The sequence below is a fragment of the Lepidochelys kempii genome, chromosome 7 (assembly GCF_965140265.1).
Source record: "Lepidochelys kempii isolate rLepKem1 chromosome 7, rLepKem1.hap2, whole genome shotgun sequence".
Classification (NCBI taxonomy): domain Eukaryota; kingdom Metazoa; phylum Chordata; order Testudines; family Cheloniidae; genus Lepidochelys; species Lepidochelys kempii.
Window position 1 is genome coordinate 58,761,752 of NC_133262.1, and position 18,193 is coordinate 58,779,944.

The 18,193-nt window shown below is 44.9% G+C and overlaps 1 protein-coding gene across 1 annotated transcript in view; it reads right to left on the bottom strand.

The window, feature by feature from the left end:
• FRMPD2 (FERM and PDZ domain containing 2) overlaps nucleotides 1-18,193 on the bottom strand; it is a 49,429-nt gene that overhangs the window by 2,875 nt on the left and 28,361 nt on the right. Inside the window, exons 3-9 of the mRNA XM_073354755.1 lie at nucleotides 16,458-16,615; nucleotides 13,462-13,527; nucleotides 10,927-11,112; nucleotides 9,083-9,200; nucleotides 7,379-7,504; nucleotides 3,535-3,619; nucleotides 790-940 (exon numbers count right to left, since the gene is read on the bottom strand). Coding sequence (XP_073210856.1) covers nucleotides 790-940; nucleotides 3,535-3,619; nucleotides 7,379-7,504; nucleotides 9,083-9,200; nucleotides 10,927-11,112; nucleotides 13,462-13,527; nucleotides 16,458-16,615 — 890 coding nt within the window. The remainder of the gene's footprint in view (nucleotides 1-789; nucleotides 941-3,534; nucleotides 3,620-7,378; nucleotides 7,505-9,082; nucleotides 9,201-10,926; nucleotides 11,113-13,461; nucleotides 13,528-16,457; nucleotides 16,616-18,193) is intronic.

An 18,193-nucleotide genomic window follows, 5' to 3' on the forward strand; every position in this document is an offset into this window, starting at 1 on the left:
CAAACAAATCCACCCAAATTAAAATAGCGAAAGGCTCCTCTCTCTGTGTGTACATGCAGCTGGGCGATTGACAGTTCTGGAGGCTGACCTCCTCTGCTCTCCGTAGCACAAGGATACCACCATCAACCACAGCTGAGGATGAAAGGGGAATTAAATCCTGATGGATCATTTATTCCTCGGCTTCTATGCTCAGACTGCTAAGCAAGTATCACCACCCCCATTTTACAGACAGGACATTCGTAGCCACAGGTTATACAACATCTTAATGCTGGCACTACCAATAGCTCCAAGCTCACCCCACTATCCCATCAGTGTGTTAACTTCTATGCTTTGCCTTCTGCCTGGGTGTATATTGTAAAAGAAGAGCAACATGGGATTGTTCTAAAGCTCTTTGATCCCTATTGACTGCAATGGGCTTTGGATACCGCCCTTCTCTGATGTGTTGAAGGCACAGCTAAGGTGACTGATGGAAACACCCCTTAGTATGCATTACTGGTCACAGAAAGCATGACTAGAACCCCAAGAGGGAAAGTTGACCTTTTAGGGTTCAGTCCTACAGCTCCTAGTCCTTATGCAGACAAAGCTCCCATTGACGTCTCTGGGAATCTGACTGCCGGACTGAGCTCTTTATCACACCCAGATCCTGCGGTGCCCCTTCTGGGCTCGGCCATTATGGAAGGCCATTCTGATGAGCTGAGTCAGCTATCCAATAGACCCTACACCGTTGGGGGGCAGGTATCTGTGCGGGCTTTACATTTTGCAATCAGTGCACTCATTTTCACTAGTCACCTTTTCTTTCCTTTGAAACAAGCACTTCAGCGAAGCAGCAGCTGCTAACGAGTCCTTGGCAGACACCGAGAAGGTAGAGCCTAAACTCAGAAGGTTGGACTTGTTATTCTTCTGAGCCCCAGCAGGGATTTCATCCACAGCACTTGCTGATCTTCAAAGGAGTGAACAGTATTTCGGATTGCATATCCAAAGTAATAGACAGAGAGTTTAAAAGTCTTTGAGTGACACTGTCTTATGCAGTAAAGGACAATCTCCATGATCTACATGGCATGACCCCCACAGAAAAGTGTTATATGGATGAAACTATGAAGGTTCTACAGAAATTAATCTAAAACTCTATAGGATTTAAACAGAGGATGTGTTCCTTTCTATACTGCCTGGGCCAGATCCTCAGTTTCTGGAAATCAGCATAGCCCCACCAAAGTCAGCGAAGCTATTGCCAATTTACATCAGCAGAGGATTTGGCTGCAGGTTGTTTGAATTATCCTTGAGAAATCTACTACAGCAAGGATGACATTTTCTATTAAATTCTACAGGGTGATTAAAAAACAACTGGGGAAAGGATACCATTCTTCATTACTTTCTATAGGCTATTTTCAGGATGGGAGTCATTGAATCTAATCAAATAATTGAGGTTTCAGACAATCAAGGGGATTGTTGGTGTAATTAACAAATATTGAGTGCTGTGGAGAATCAAGGTTCAGATAATGACACCATACTGATGTTAAAACACTGATGTCGTCCACACTGACAGACAAATGTATGCTTAGCAGATATCTATACTGCATATACACTGTTATATATAGGGAATGGACAATGGCGAGCTGCAGGTACGAAGGTTTTGCTGGCATTAGTTTGGGTTAGTTGTGTTATTAACAAATGGTGAGTGAGTTATGCCAGTCATTCTAAACTTCTGTACCCACCACACTATCATATATTCTGTATATACCACGTGTATTACAGCAAATCTATTTGAGAGATGTTTTGAAGGTTTCTAAATGTTTCCCTGAGAATATTTGTTGTATCTTGCTGCCTGGTAAATATCTTTTTTACCATCAGTCGAGCCTCAGAGGGAGAGAAAAATTAAAGCCGATGACCTAAAATAGCTTTTCTAGACATAAAAATGTCATGAGTTTGAAGCCCAGTGCCAAGCATAGTGGGTCCAGTGGGAAGATGAGAGTATCTCCTTGCCCATAGGAGAAGGCTGCCATTTCTCGTCCTGCATGGGGTGAGATATCAGACTTCAAAGCTGTGACATTTTTATGTGCAGGCTCCAATTCTGCATACACTCGCAGGCACGCTTCATTTGAATATGCTGAGTAGTCTCACTGAAGTCAATGTGGTAAAGTTAAAACACACGCCGATGGGCCTTCAGGATTAGAGTAATAGATCATAAACCCGTCATGCGCCCAGGACTCTATATTGCCCATCCTGGCCCTGGACCTTACACCATAGTAATTTGTGAAGTGATTTCACCTTTGGGCAGAGAAGGAGAAAACACTTCTCTGGCAGACAGAGTTAACAACAAAAGTGTCAGCATGTTGACTTGGACCGCCCTGACAGGGACGGTTGATTGGGCAGAGGGCCAGTGAGATGCTCAAAAAGCACATGATAAATACACTGATCAATTTAACATGTCTAACATGTCTAACATGTTTAACATCACCTCCACATGAAGTGTGTGGATACATGATACCAATTCCCCACAAAAAACATTGCTGTCCTGGGGCATGCACTGCATTGATTTCTCATTGTATGTATGGGGGAACACGGAGTAGTTCACAACCCTGGTAATTGTGGTTAACTGTTGGCTGTTTAATAGGAAGTTCAATCAGTTTACTCAGGACATGGTTAATGGAGAAATCTAAATGCAACACTTCCCCTGGATCTGAATTAAGTCAATCATGCTTGATGGCAGGAACTCCTGTTTAACTGGGACAAGAATTCTGCTTAACTGGGGTACCTATCATGGATTAAGGGGTACATAAATAGGGGATTCTGGTCTTTGTGATGCTCAGAGGCTAACCATTCTTAGGCCTTGTCTGCACTTGGATTAGCCCCAACTGCAGCTGCAGCATGCTAGCCCCCTGATTTAGACATCCCACGATAGGCAGAGGTGCAGCCTACCCTGTTTTCAAAAAGGAATTCACTCCAGTGATGCAAATCACAGCGTCCCTGGTTTAACTTGGGGTTTGCACTGGAGCAGTCACAACTGGCTGCTGGTCACCCATGGCTGAATCAAGGCCTATCCCACAAGTAGAGACAAGCCCTATAGCTTTCTGCTGGTGGCATCCGTCGGTTACCTTTAACTCTTTAGTGAGCTAGGGGGGTTGAAATAGTGACTCAGTCTGAGAACCTATAGGAAAAGCTAAACATTACTCTGAAAACCATGTAGTGCAAACTCGGCCTATCAGGGCCCGTCTCTTATAAATCAGACCTCTCATACAAGACCATCAGCACAAGCTGGGGGCCCAAACCTGAAGTCTTTGCTCCATTTTCTCTTCGCCCTTATTCAGGAAAACACTCCCTGAAGGGAATGAGAGGTTTTCTCTGAGGAAGGACCGAGCAAGAGTGCAGTGAAGTCTTCAGGATTTGGCTCTAGATGAACAGTGTCTGCTACCTGATGGCTAACGGATCCAGTTGCTCCCTGTAGTTTCACATCAGAGCACTGGCACACTAGATCCCTTGTGCCTCCCGCAGTCATAAAAAAGTCCATCTTTTAAGGACAAAAACTTTACTGATTACCTGTTAATGAAGAGCTTGTAGCTACTGTGTGTCCTCGACCCATTCAGGTTTGGGTCCCACGCCCGCTGTGCCTGCGGAGCTCTCCCTAACGTTAAATCAAGGGAATATCACAATCACTGTCACTGAAGCAGCACCAAAGGTGGCAAAAGCTTGCTTTACATAGGGAGGCAGAGGGATGGGAGGGGGAGTAGGGGTGGGTGCTCTGCCTGGGGAGCGAGGAGGGGAGCTTCTGAGACTCAGTGGGATGGGACAGCCGGCTCCAGGCTGGGAAAGGGGTCCTGGCAGTTCATGTCTCACTTTTGCCAGCCACCAGGTGTAGCTGCTCCCAGCTCCAGCCCAGTGACCCCAGTTCCCACCTGCTCCCCGGCCCAATCACAGGCACTATGGTGGCTGCTCCAGCCCCTCCACGTCCAGCTCTCACTTCTATCACCCTCCTACCTAGTGCATGTATTCGTTCCCAGAATGCAGCAGAACAACACATATGGTGGAAAGATAGATCTGTCCCCCTCCCCAATATTTCCATTGCGAGGACACTAGCCCCAACTGCCCCCCAGTTCCGCCTCCCCTGAGGTGCGCACAGCATTAGATCCTGGGACAATATGGCAGGGAGAAGATTTGGACTGTCTGTCCTGTATCCTTGTTTGGGGGACATAATAAATGACTGCACGACAGAGCTGGTTGAACACTGCATTAAGAGCGTCCGTGACTAATCCTTCATATTGGGACTGGTTGTCTAGTTCAGCCATATCTGAAGCCCTTGTTATTCACTATTCATGGACGTTCAGATGAATGAATTTGGGGGAATGGCTGTTTGTGTGTGAATCCCTATATTTGCGTGAATATTAGGATCTTGTGTGCAAACAGGAGCATTTATTATTCCACTGATAGTCCTTATTCTTCTGTTTAAACGTTTTCCAGTCATCCGATCAAGAAAGAGAAACAATATTATGTGACATAGGTCGCCAATCACACCCCAGCAATACAAAACAGCTGAAGTGAACTGTTTGCAGGATATTTGGCCAATAATTTGCAGAAACAATTTGGTGAATACTTCTGAATAACTAATACAAGCACAGAAACCAGGGTTTGTTGGGGAGTGATTTGCAAATGGAAATGAGCTAGAGATGAGTGGGGTCTAATTCCCTCCAATTATGGGGGAGCTAAAGTCAGGTGCAGAGCCAGAAATGAGTATTATTATTGAGGCCTCTTTCTAAATGGCAACACAAAAATACAGTGTTGGATTCCAATAAAGGCATTAAAAAAACCCCAGTAACTAGGAAATCTACAGTTAACTTATGTTAAATAAATAAAGCTGAATAGCCACAAACTTTGGGGAAGTTTGGCTCTGAATCCAGACACAAACTCTGTGGGTACCTCTACACTGCAATAAAAAACCCCTTGGCACCAAGACTCAGAGCCTGGGTCAGCTAACTCAGCATTGTGGGACTTGGGCTGCTGGGCTAAAAATAGCAGTGTAGACCTTCAGGCTCAGGCCCCCTTGCAGGGTCTCAGAGCCTGGGCTCCAGCCAAAGTCTGAAGGCCTACAATACTGTTTAATAGCCCTGTAGTCTGAGCCCCTGGAGTCGGAGGTAGCTGACCTGGGCCAGCAGGCTGTGGGTCTTTTCTTACAGTGTGATTCCTGGTCCCTTGATACACAATACTAACTATTAAAATCTTGTGGAAACCCAGGTGCAGTAGGGTAATTGACATAGGATCCATAGTGACAAGTGACTGATTGCAGACCACAAGGCATTAGCCCAAAGATGCTTTTCTAATGAAAATCTGAGCCAATCTCTCACAAGACAGGTCATACCGTTTTAAACATGTTTGGACATTTGGAGCTAAAATATTAAGAAAATTAATAGTTTAAACATAAGCCTGGTGAACAGCAACAATGGCATATGCAAAAACAAACAAATATGTAACTATAAATAGACTAAAAGAAATCGAAGTGTATTTTCTCAAACAGCAGATGGCAGTATTGCAAAGTCAGGCTCTTTGGGTGACTCTGGAGGGGACGGTGCTGGCAGTGAGAAATGAGAGGCTGAGAGACATGCCTGATACCAAGGCCAGATCCTCCTCTGATATCAGTTAACTTAGGCTCATTGAAGTCAACATAGCTGTGTCCATGTACACCGGCTGCGGTTCTCAGGAGAGCAAATGTTTACACTCCTTTCTGATAAGACAGCCTTGCAAGTCTCTACTCTCCCACTCGCCCAGGACAAGTTACCTGAATGTATTCTTTGACAAGCACTTCAAATACCCTTAGCTTTTCATCATCCGATTGGGACAACCTGATTAATTCACAGGCCTCGATGCCATGCTTTTAGCAGAAATCAAGCCCATTCCTTGTTCTGCAACAGCCTTCCAGTAGGAGCAGTGGGGAGAAACAATTTATCAAGAGCCATCAGAAAATGAGTTAAATTTATGAATGGGATTATATGATGGGGTTGTTTGTGATTGAACTCGGTGACCCAGGAAGTCCCATCCAGTCCTATATTCCTGATTTAAGACTAGCACGTGGCTCTCGAAGAAGTTGCTTCACATGAAACAATGAATTTTTAAATGCAAATGAGCTTCCAGAGTACAGGCTAGAATACTAGCAAAGATCACTGAGGATATGGATCTCCCTTGATCATGGTGGTCTTTTCCTGGACTGTAATAGCCCCATGGGGAGGAGAATGTCTTTTTCGGATATATTATCCTGGGAAAGGACAGCTACGGTGAGCAAACTCTCCGAGTCTACTTGTGTTACTTAATATACTGTGCTTTTAGGGCCCTCTCCTGCAAAGTGCTGAGCACCCTCAACTGCCACTGACTCAACGGGAACTGACTGTACGCCATCCCACAGGACTCAGCCCTTGGTTCTGAGCATTACGGCCAAGATTTTCAGAAAGGGGCTAGCCCCTAAATCTACATTCAAGCACCTCAGTAAGTAGTGGCTCCCACAAAAATCAGCAGGAGTTGCATGCACACTGAAGCATCCATGGTCTGTTGTAGGTTTATATTGACTACAGTTTTGGAGCTTTAAGTATCCACCTCTCTTATAGGAAGGAAAGATCTTTTTTCCCCCTTGGTGATGAGGCAAGGGGTGGTTTCTGTGCTGTGCATCTTACAGGTGCAGCCCAGAACTTGCAGCCCCCAAGGAGTGGGAGTGGGATAAAGGGGGCATTAAAACCTCTTTATATTCTCCCAGACCTGGGCTGCTCTGGGAGCTGTAATAGCTCCTGGACCAAGTTAGACAGTCTGGGGCCTGTCTAATTATGGGCAGATCCCTCGGGCTACCCTATGGGCCTCAGTGCTACCCCGATGCCTTCTCCCACTCCCAGCCCCACTCAAGACAATCTGTTGTCTAAGGCAAAACTTCAGTGGGCCGCCCCCCTCCTACCTGCCTGCCTCAGCTCAGCCACTCTCTCTCTGCCCACTGCTAATTAACAAATCTGATTGCAATGCTGCATGGAAAGGAGAGCTGTGCCACCGGACCCCCTCCCCCAAAAACCCACTACAATCCAGAGAAGTTTGTCATCAGTCAGGCTGGGAAGGACCTCTCCGAGACACTAGTCCCCTGTGCTCTGGAGTGTGGTTTTGGATCAGTTTACTTCTACTATTTCAATTGCCTTTTACACACGTAGCTCCCCCTACACCACCACACACAAAACAGAACCAGCAAAGTGGTTTCAATAAAATTTCAGGATCAGCCAACTTGTATTTGCATGTTTGCTGGCACAACATTGACCATTCAATACCTTTTCCAATTTCTGCACAGAAGGAAAGCTGGAAGTCAGTCTGGAGTTGACCTACTGCAAGGATAAATCATAGTAACCATTTCAAAGTAAAACTCTACCTCTCCTGCGGCCCCTGTTTGACAATGTCAAAGATGTGCTCTCCGAAATGCTGCTGGAGTCACAATAATCCACAGAAAGTTGTCTGTAATCCTCTGCCGACCGACTATAATTCAGTAACTTGGCCCCTGTGTTTGGAAACAGAACAGAAGCCTGGTAAATCACCATATTCTGTTTTGATTCTAAAATAGCAGTATCCGAGTGTCCACTTAGCTATCGCTTGGTCTTGGCTCACTTTGATCAAGTCTTCTTTGCTGTTGAATGTCTTGAGTGCTTTTCACTTCCCTCAGGAAGGTATTCACCAGCCTTTGGCAGAGCTGCTTCTGCTCCCTTGTACTTTTTAGAGCCCTACTCTGACAGAATGCAGTCCCTTCAGCAATCCCGGCCAACATGAGTCTAATGTACACGTTATTTCCGTCACGTTTTAATTGAAAAGTGTCAGGAAGCTTCAAGTAGCCAAGGAACAAGTTCTAGCTACTTCTGTCCTCCAAAGTCACACGTCTGAGAGACCCCAGCTATCTCCTTCAGGAGTGCTCCATATTGAGTGCCAAGACACAGATCCACCATACAGTGCAACTGCAGCAATTCCCCAAGAATGATGACCTAAAACATCACAAAGTTTCAGCCACTCTTTGCTTCTATTATATCCTACTCCCATCCTTTTCCCAGGCCTTACAACTTGGGGTGGTAATTTTCAAAGCAGAAAAATATTCAATGAAATGCACCCTCAATAGAAAATGCACCCCGAATGTCCCACGCTTTAAAATAACGAAGGTACCGATTTAGCAAAGCATTCAAGCAAGTGTTTAACTTTAAGCATGTGCTTAATTCCTAAGTCAATGAGACATACGCATTGCTCACATGATTTGTTTAATAGAGACAAGGCTGCTCATATGTTGTGCATAAGACCTTGCTGAATTGGGGGCAAAACCAAGACAGAAATACACTGATATTAACTTCTGCTGAGGTGAACATCAAGATTTATTGACCTGAGAGGAAACAAAAGGATATGAAGCCGAAGTCAATATTTATCTTGCAGCAGAGTTTTACCTAGAGGGACAATAACATCTTGAAGTTCAGTTAAAGTGAACCATGAAGTCAGGATGGATTGCTGCGTACATTCTGACCAGGGATCCAAAAGGATGAATCCCACTCGCCTTTCTCAGGTGGGTTGTCTAGTTGGCTACAGTATGGCTGCCTACATGGGTATGATGAGCAGAATTTGGCCTTGTTTCTTAAAACCTCTCTAGGAGTAAAAAAATCTTTTTGAAAGGAAGATGTAATTGTATGCTGACCTTTACTGGGCTATTCAAGAAGGAAAGATGTGATTATGCTCTTGAAATGCTCCTGAGCATGGATTCAGGGAAAACTATTCTTCACCTTTGAGCATTCAGTTGGATACATAGAATACCAAAACACTTTTTTTTGGTATAGTGTCTTTCATGCAGACCGTTCTAAGGAGTCAAATATATGCATGCTGATCACTTAACATTGCTCCATAGCCTTCAGATCACAGTCCTTTGAACTTGTAAGCCCTGGAAGTCTTGCCGAGTTGTCACAGATTTTTCTCCATCATACGCTCATTCAGAGGTAAAGCAATAAATAACATATTCAATTCTACATATAGTTGGCCCAACACAATTTGAAACAATTCACCTGGCCCAGGAGACCCTCTGAGAAGTGCAGTGTAAACCAGAAGCCTTTACCTTGATGAAAATTCAGCTGGGAGGGCAATGCTGAGCTGTCAGATGCTTTCTCGTGCAGCCTTTTCCTTATCACATGGCTTCTGTTCAGCTGGCTGTCTTCAGTGGCTACCTCTTCTACCTGCAAACCAATTGCACTGCAAGTCAATGTCAGTAGACCAGGGGACTTCAAACCTTCATGAGGAAGTGCCTCTTGCCCTCAGCTTGGTCTAGGCTCATCAGTGACACTGTATGTGAGTGTGTGTTAAATAAATGATACTTCCTACTGGGGTTGGAAATAAACTAATTGCAAATGGACTACTGGACAATTATTAATTATAGCTGATCAAACAACAGGGGGCATTTTATTTGAAAATCTCATTGACTTTCTCTTCCATTTTTTGCCAGTCAAAATGTCAACAAAAGTGCTCCTTGAAAACATAAACTCTTGAAAACAATTTATCGAGCTCATTTATTAATACCACCACCTTTCAGGCTTGATTGTGACTTTATGGCCCAGCCCCACGCCAAAGGAGGTGCAGGGAGCTCACAGATATTGTACCTGACATAGGTAGGATGTCTTTGAGCTTGTAGAATGACATAGACCAGAGTGGCAAGTGGAAACTCTTTATATAGGGGACAGATTGCTCTCCTCCCTTGTGAAGCCAGTTCCATTGGCCAGTGTAGAGTCTCAGAGCCTGTGAAAAAGCTACTATCACTGTGGCATTAGCCTGGAGCGTGAAGTCTGGGCAATGATCCCATGGAGACTGGATTTGTATCTCTCCATGCATGGTGGTACATTGTAGGGGGAAGGCAACCTTGCCTCATCCACATGCCCAGAGGTCCCAGCATTCTCCTGACTAATCTCCCTTTATTCATCTCAAATTAACCCAATCCATCAACCTAACATAAAAATCAGTCAACCAGCTCTAAAACTTCAGGGCTTGCAGTCTTCCTTTAGCACCCTGTCAGCCTGGCCTGAGACTCTTGCCCCTCTGCTACCCCAAGCCTTTCTGCTTCCCTGTCTCACTCTGTTCTCCTTGCTTTATAGCAGGGCTTGTTTTCCTTATTGGTCCCAGCTGTGGCTGCATGCTGCCATAGTTGGCAGTGCTGGCAGCTGTGCTGGGAAGTAGTCAGCCTGGTTGCCTGAAAGGGGGGAGGATGCTCCTCTCCCTTTTGCATATGCCCAGATGGGGTTTGTAAACCCCAGGACAGCCACATAGTCTGGGATTTTGGGAAATTTGGGCCAAATCCTCCCTCCTTTACTCTCACAAGTATTCCCTTTGAAATACAGTGGGGTTACTTGGATGGGTAAATCCAGCAGGATATAGCCCATAATCCACAGCACAGTTGCTTTAAAGGTATTTAGCTGGTCTTAAAAGTCATCCAGCATTCAAGGTTTTCACCATGCTCTGGGCTGGGGCTTTTATGTCTGAGAATCCTAGGAGTAGTAATATTGTAATCCTGGGATTAGGGCCATGGCATCCCAATGTTGACAATACGTTGTATTCCTAAAACTTAATAGTATCTGGGTATAATTTTCAAAACTGCCTACTTCTGTGATTTAGGAGCCTAAATCCCATTGATTTTTCAGGTGCTTTTGGAAAAATTCACCCCTTGCTTCTATGGTGTCAAAAATATGTAGAAGCCCAATAGAAAAATGCAACCTAAGCACTGAAGAAAGTACATGCACCTTCTTCCATGGCACAAGAGTCGTTCATTTCAAGCCATCACTGACTTTTTACAGGTTGTCTTGCTCTAAAATATTCTACCCTACTGTCCATACTCCCTGCCCCCTACTTCCCCCCAAAAAACCAACCACGACTACTATAGTATTGTCACTACTGGGAAATAAAAGAGATACTGACCTCAGTGATGCTTCCTAGCACACATTTGACCATTCTCTGGATGTAAACACTTGCAGGAGAAGAGGAAGATTCCTTCTGGTGCACTTCACACGCCTCCAAAATGGATTCTGGGGAAAGTCTTTTATGAGGCAGATCTTCACACAGCTTTAGTAGCAGGGTGTGTAACTGATCACTCAGCTGAAGGGACTGCGACAACAGGGAGATAATAGTAAATAATAGCTCTCATTTAGATAAAACACTGTAAAATGCTCCATGAACTAGGGCTGGAATTTTCTGAAGGACCTGTGAGTTCCAATGAGAATTCACTTAATTCCCTTAGCCCCTTGGGAAATCCCAGTCTAGATACATAGAGTACCACTGAAATGAAGCCACCCTGGAAAGGAGGATGGCACTGAAGGTAACTCATATATTATGACGCAGAACAGAGCATTGAGGGGGAGATGTGGCTACTAACAGCAACTGTGGCAGCTCTACATATCTGAAGTTTAGATTATTCATTTTTAACATCTCATCCTCAAACTGCATGGTAGTCCATCTATCAGTCTTGGAAGGGTGAAGAATTGAGCTACACAAATCTCTGTTTCTATGGAGACCAGATATTTAAATTCTATGTGGTTATTTAGCTTATGGGCTCCCTACACTGAGACCACGGAGAAGTAAAACATCCTAGAAAGGGAGCTCAGATGGACCAAATACTAATAGCTTCCCATATCACCAATGCGCAGTTAATAGCTTGGAGGATATGTTAGTGAAATAAGAGTGCCTCCTGCATATCTTTGAAGAGACACTGAACTGGCTGAGCAGGAAATGGTTGGCTACTAATAGCTGTTCTGGTGGTAGAAATCTGCCCAGGGAAGAAAGAGAGATCATTAGTCACTTCACAGTGTTGGATCATATTAAAGAAGTTCTGTATTAAAATCACAAATGAGTTTGATTCCCCATAGTTTAAATTCCAGGGTATTACTAATTAAGAGGTCTCTTGGTTTTTGGTACTGTTTCTCTCCCTCTCTGTGTGAAACTTGCAAGCTCCTAATTGTGTTAGTACATTCTAAGACAGAGTCTGTTCTCAAAGCAATTCTTTGTAACAACAACTACTCACACACAGAGAGACTCAAAGCAATATTCTGTAACAACAGAAACAGCACCCAGAGACTCCCCGCCCTTTTGTTGTATTCATCTCGCTTTGTTAATAATTGTGATTAAAATAGAGATAGAGGATGTATGTGGATGGATGCTTGGCGTGGATAATAAATTAATGATCAGGGAGGTGTCAGCCTAAGAATCCAATGTCCATCGGCTGAAGAAGGAGTCAAGTGGAAATAACCAGAGGACCCCTGGAGGGCAGACTGGAATCCACCCAACAGCCTCAAGAATGGGAAAACCAAAGAACAAGATAACATCTAGCAGCACAGAGCCATCGGGAATCTGCCATCTGCTGATTGATTCAGCAACAGCATGATGAAGCAATTCCCACAAACTGGCATAGGAATAAATTCCTATAAAAATGGACTCTAGAAACTGAGAACTTTGGGCTCTGATTCTGCAAACCAACTTCCAGGAGCATCAGATGTGCATCTGACAAGGTCCTCATGTCCAGGCCACCTGGCCAGTGGCTTGGCATGAGCAACTCTAAGGCTGGTAACTATGATAACAACCTTGCAGAACCTGTGTGTGTGTGTGTGTGTGTGTGTGTGTGTATGAATGAATGTGTGAATAAATATGAAATTGAATGGAATGTTATAGCTGCTTACGATGATTCTTTCTGTATTCACAATAAATGTGGCATTTTGCCTTTTCCCCTTTAATAAGATCCTGCTGGTTTTTATTTTATTGGTATAAAAACAGCCATCCCATGCTTTGAACAAAAGTCATCTTCATTTGCACGGAGCTGTGCATCCAATATACATACAGGTCACCAAAATGATGCAGATGTGACTTTCTTCAGCATAAGAACATAAAAACAGCCATATTGAGTGAGACCAATGGTCCATCTAGCCCTGTACCCTGTCTTCCAACACTGGCCAACGCCAGGTGCTTCAGAGGGCATGAAAAGAACAGGGCAATTATTGAGTAATTCATCCCCTGTCGTCCACTCCCAGCTTCTGGCAATCAGAGGTTTAGGGACACGCAGAGCATGGGGTTGCTTCTCTGACCATCTTGGCTAATAGCCATTGATGGACCTATCCTCCATGAGCTTACCTGATTCTTTTTTTGAAACCAAGCTTGAAGCCCTATTTATCTTATTTCTGGTATGAAAGAAATTCCCCTCCCCTTGTCTTGAGGGAGGAGCTAGGGAATCCTGACTCTTAAACGAAAGATACAATTCAAATGCAAATCCTGGATTTGGATAATCCTGAACTTTGGCATCTGGCTCTGATTTTCCCAGCTGGTCCTGATCTCTCTAATGGACCAAGCCAAAACACAAGCCACTAACTTTCCACCTGGACTACGGAAAGTTCAACTCATACCTCCAAACATTCCAACCTGCCAATGTGTGACAAAATAAAGGAAAACAAAGATATTGATATTACTGACCTGGTTTGGAGGAACCTGATAGTCTGCTGACCAACAGAGGGTCATTCCCAAAGAATACACCAGCATCTGGCAAACAAGAACACCCAACCAACCAGTTATGAATTATATGTCAATAATTACAGAGAACTCACCTGGCAATGAGATCTTTGAAGCTGTGAGCCATTCTCCAAAGAGGAGTGATGGAAGCCTCATTGATTGGGACTTTTAAAGCTGGACTGGATAGAGCACACGTATATGTACAATGGGACACAGGCCTGACTAGCAGAGAGATGGAATAGGTGGGACATAATAGGTCTTCATCTCTATGGGACAGATTGTCTCCTATGCATGAAAACACATTCTGGGGATGCTTTGACAGTCTGGCGAGCTAGCAGTTGAGTGACTTAGGCACTAACTAGTTCCCCAGAGAAGTCCTGACTGAGGGGCGGAAGACAATTACCTAATCAGACTGTGGGCTGATGTGCTCAGGGGCTACTTATCCCATCAGCTGAGAAGCTGGTTGTAAAGCACAAGAAGGAAGTACAAAAAGGAAAGAGAGGAGCTAGCAAAGCCCAGGGGAAGCCAGGCCTCTGGCGGGTGAGATTGCTTCCCCTCCTTGGAGACAGCGCTGAGGATTACAGTGCTGCACTAGGACTGTGATGGCAGCGTGGTGGTAGGAGTATCAAAAAACACTCACAGAGGGGTTGGCAATCAAGAGGCATCCAAGAGTGTTTGTGAGTGATCCCAAGGCAGGAGAAAAGCCTTCCCTGTTACAGATGGAGAACTCTCATCCACTCCAAGGCCTTGTGCCTCTGCACACCAGCTGGGGTTGCTAGTCACAGGGGTGCATAGATTCTGTATGCCTTCCCCTGGCTGGTGGGATTCTTGGAGCACAGCTCAAGAACAAGATCTGGTGCATATTTCTGTCTTTGGAGCTAGGCCCCCACCCACCAGGGAGCAATGCTGCCCTACAGTTTGTACAGGAGAAAGTGGGTCCATTCACCTCTTTTTCTGTCCTTGCATAGCAGAAGATCTGGTCCCCATTGCTCTATGTCTTTTTCCTCAGCGCTACCATGGCCATTTCCTGCATTTCTAGAGTCCTGAGGAGATTTCCGTTCTGTTTTGCAGCCCTGACATTATCCCTGTTTATTACCGACTGATTCCATTTGCCAGCGGGCTGCCACAAGAACAAACCTGGTAAAGATGTCTATTAAAATGTCTTTTAGTCTCATCTGCTTCAAAGGGCCAGAGCTCAGTTTGCAAATTACCCCAACAGAGCAGAGCTGCCAGGGACACCCATTTTGCAGGGTGTCTATTGAACAGTTATTAAGCAAAATCAGTTTGAAAGATTAGCACGTTCCTGTCTCATGTTTATACAGACAAGCTGCTTTCAATTAGCCAGGTTTCATACAGTCACTGATTTAGTAGGCAACTTGACTTTAAGACAGACCATTCCTCGCTATCCTTACTCTAGGATCCCTCTTTGCCACGGAAGGATGGAAACTCAATCCATGCAGAAGCCGTATACTTCCACCTAATGGTTTCCGGCCCCGCACAGCTCTGCCCAGTTCCTTGTCAGCCCAGATCCAATGAAGCCAGTGGCTGCTTCTGGGATCCCCTCTTGAGCAGAGAGGTGTCTCAACTAGAACAGTCCTACAGTTTCTGATCCACACTGAGCTAGCCCATCCTGCCATCAGCCCTCCTCATAGACTCATAGACTTTAAGGTCAGAAGGGACCAATAGGATCATCTAGTCTGACCTCCTGCACAACACAGGTCATAGAATCTCACCCACCCACTCCTGTAACAAACCCCTGACCTATGTCTGAGCTATTGAAGTCCTCAACTTGTGGTTTAAAGACTTCAAGGTGCAGAGAACCCTCCAGCAAGTGACCCATGCCCCACGCTGCAGAGGAAGGCGAAAAACCCCCAGGGCCTCGCCAATCTGCCCTGGAGGAAAATTCTTTCCCGACCCCAAATATGGCGATCAGCTAAACCCTGAGCACGTGGGCAAGACTCACCAGCCAGACACCCAGGAAAGAATTCCCTGTAGTAACTCAGATCCCACCCTATCTAGTGTCCCATCACAGGCCATTGGGCATATTTACAGCTAATAGTCAAAGATCAATTAATTGCCAAAATTAGGCTATCCCATCATACTATCCCCTCTATAAACTTATCAAGCTTAGTCTTGAAGCCAGATATGTCTTTTGCCTCCACTGCTCCTCCTGGAAGGCTATTCCAGAACTTCACTCCTCTGATGGTTAGAAACCTTTGTCTAATTTCAAGTCTAAACTTCCTGCTCTTTCTATATACCCCAAAATGGCAGGGGGTCCTCCGCGGTAGAGAGAGTGCTGAGGAATAGGCTACCCATCCGACAGGGAGAGGTGAGATAGGCATGGAAGGACCCTCTGGATGTGAATCAAGGGAGATGTGTGTATATAAAGTCTGCTGCAGTTTCCACGGTAAACATCTGATGAAGTGAGCTGTAGCTCACGAAAGCTCATGCTCAAATAAATTGGTTAGTCTCTAAGGTGCCACAAGTCCTCCTTTTCTTTTTGCGAATACAGACTAACACGGCTGTTCCTCTGAAACCTATCCTCCCACAGTATCTGACATTACAATGACCTTATTAGATAAAAGTCTTTCTTTTAAAATGTTTCCTTCACAATGTGTGTGTGTGTGGAGGGGGGTGACTGGAAGTGTGGGGGGTCACTTCTCACATGGGATGAGGTGACTGGTGCAAATCACTTTGGCCCATTTCCACCAGACTCGTGGGGCCGTGGGATGATGTTTGAGATTGCAGTAGAACCCCAAATGCCCCTTCATTTCAGGGGGTTCTAGGTTCCAGGCAAACCTTTCTCGCAGCCTTAACTACAGTCTAACTTGGTTTTGTTTGCTGCCGTTGTGAGAGGGAATCTGATGTTAGATGCTGGGTCTGTTGTGCTGACACATTGGGACCTGGATATTTTGCCTAACAAACTCCAAGGTACAATCAGGCTGGTTAGAAACCCTCACCTTTGTCAGTCCAACATGCTTGTTTTTATTCTGTCCATGGAGCAGTTCTGGTGCCCTGAAAGGGGCAGCCTCTGGGTGAGACACATTGTCTTGGAAAGACAAACTTCCTCTGGCTGAAAGTACCATTGACCATGGACAAATCACATGGATAAGTGGGTCTGAAAAACAGGACCAGCAGGAAAGCAGGGTTAATATGGTTCAATTCACTCTGCTAGGACAATGAGCTGCTGAGGCTGTAGCATCAAACTCATGTGGACAAATCCACCCATGGCCTGGCCAGGAGAACTAAACTGAAGCCACTGGGACTGTGCCCACCTGTGCCAGGGCTGATTTTGTCACTTGGATGCTCAGGGATCTGATTCTTGTCTCACATACACCACTTTTACACCTATATAACCCCATTGACTTCAGTGGAGCTATTCCTGATTAACACCAGTGCACAGGAGAGGAAAATCAAGTCAGTCACACGTGCAGACTGTCTGACCTCTACCAAGACATTTAATTTGTGATTCTTACTAGGCCTTGTATGTCAAACCACATGAGGCTACCTGGCAAGCAGGAGTCATCTGCTAGTAAAGCATTAATACACTCAGGTTGGCATTTTCAAAGGGGCCTAAGAGAGGTAAGCACCCAACTCCCACTGAATTTCACCAACAGGATACTGAACTCTGCCATTTGCTGGGCCACTTTTTGCTCTATGCTGTCGCTCCACAGTCAACCAGCTCGACATGTAACCCTGCATCTTACAATAGTGACCCTGCAGTTGTTGACCAATTACTATCAGATACTATTGTGTTTTTTAAATAGAAACTCCGGATCCAAACCATCCCGCATGAACTTTGGGGAAGTTTTTATCTGCATCCAAGTTTCACAACTGCCCCATAAAATGGGTCAAACCAAACACCTGAATCCAAATCCCTGCTACTCTAGGTATGTTTGTATTCAGGTTTTGTGGCTCAGCCTTCTCTCTGCTGTATATACATAGTATATTTCAACCCAAAGGATCCAAAAGCACTTTACAATTGAAAGTTAGGCTCCCAAATCCATACTTAGACATCTAAATAACTGGCCAGATTTTCAGAACTGCAGAGCACCGAACAGCTCCCTCTGAAGTCAATGCTGAGTTTTGCTGAAGTGTAGCCCCCTCTGGCATGAAACTGGAGTAAATCCAACCAATCCATACACAGCATGCTGCAAAACAGAGTGTGTATGTGTGTCCGTCCATCCATGTGAGTTTGACCAAACACACCAAAGAGGATGGGTTCAAATGTCCATAAACACAACACAGGGGTTTATCAAAAAGACCCACAGAGACTCAACTTGGTTTATTTCCATTCAAAAGAAGAAGGACTGAGTTGACTCTGGTAGTATTTGTACTCGGGGCTCCTGACCATATATGTAACAGAAACAGGAGACTCGGGCTACTAAGTCATTCCCTCCAGCCTAGACCATGTAGACGGAATGAGGGTCTTGAAAAGATAAAAGCTAGGGTGTGAACCCTACATGCCTCTGTCTTTTGGCATTTTGACAAAAAGATTAATCATCTTCAGTTTACATTTGAAACATGACTTGTGCATCCCAGACATGAGGACAAGGAAGGAAAGATTAAGGAGTCATACAGCCATAGGGGTACACAGCCAAAGGAGCTATACACTCAATACTAGTGGCAAGTTCTGATGTTTGTAACAGCTTGGGCATTTCTTTACTTAAAAAATTAAAGGCCCTTAAAATAATAA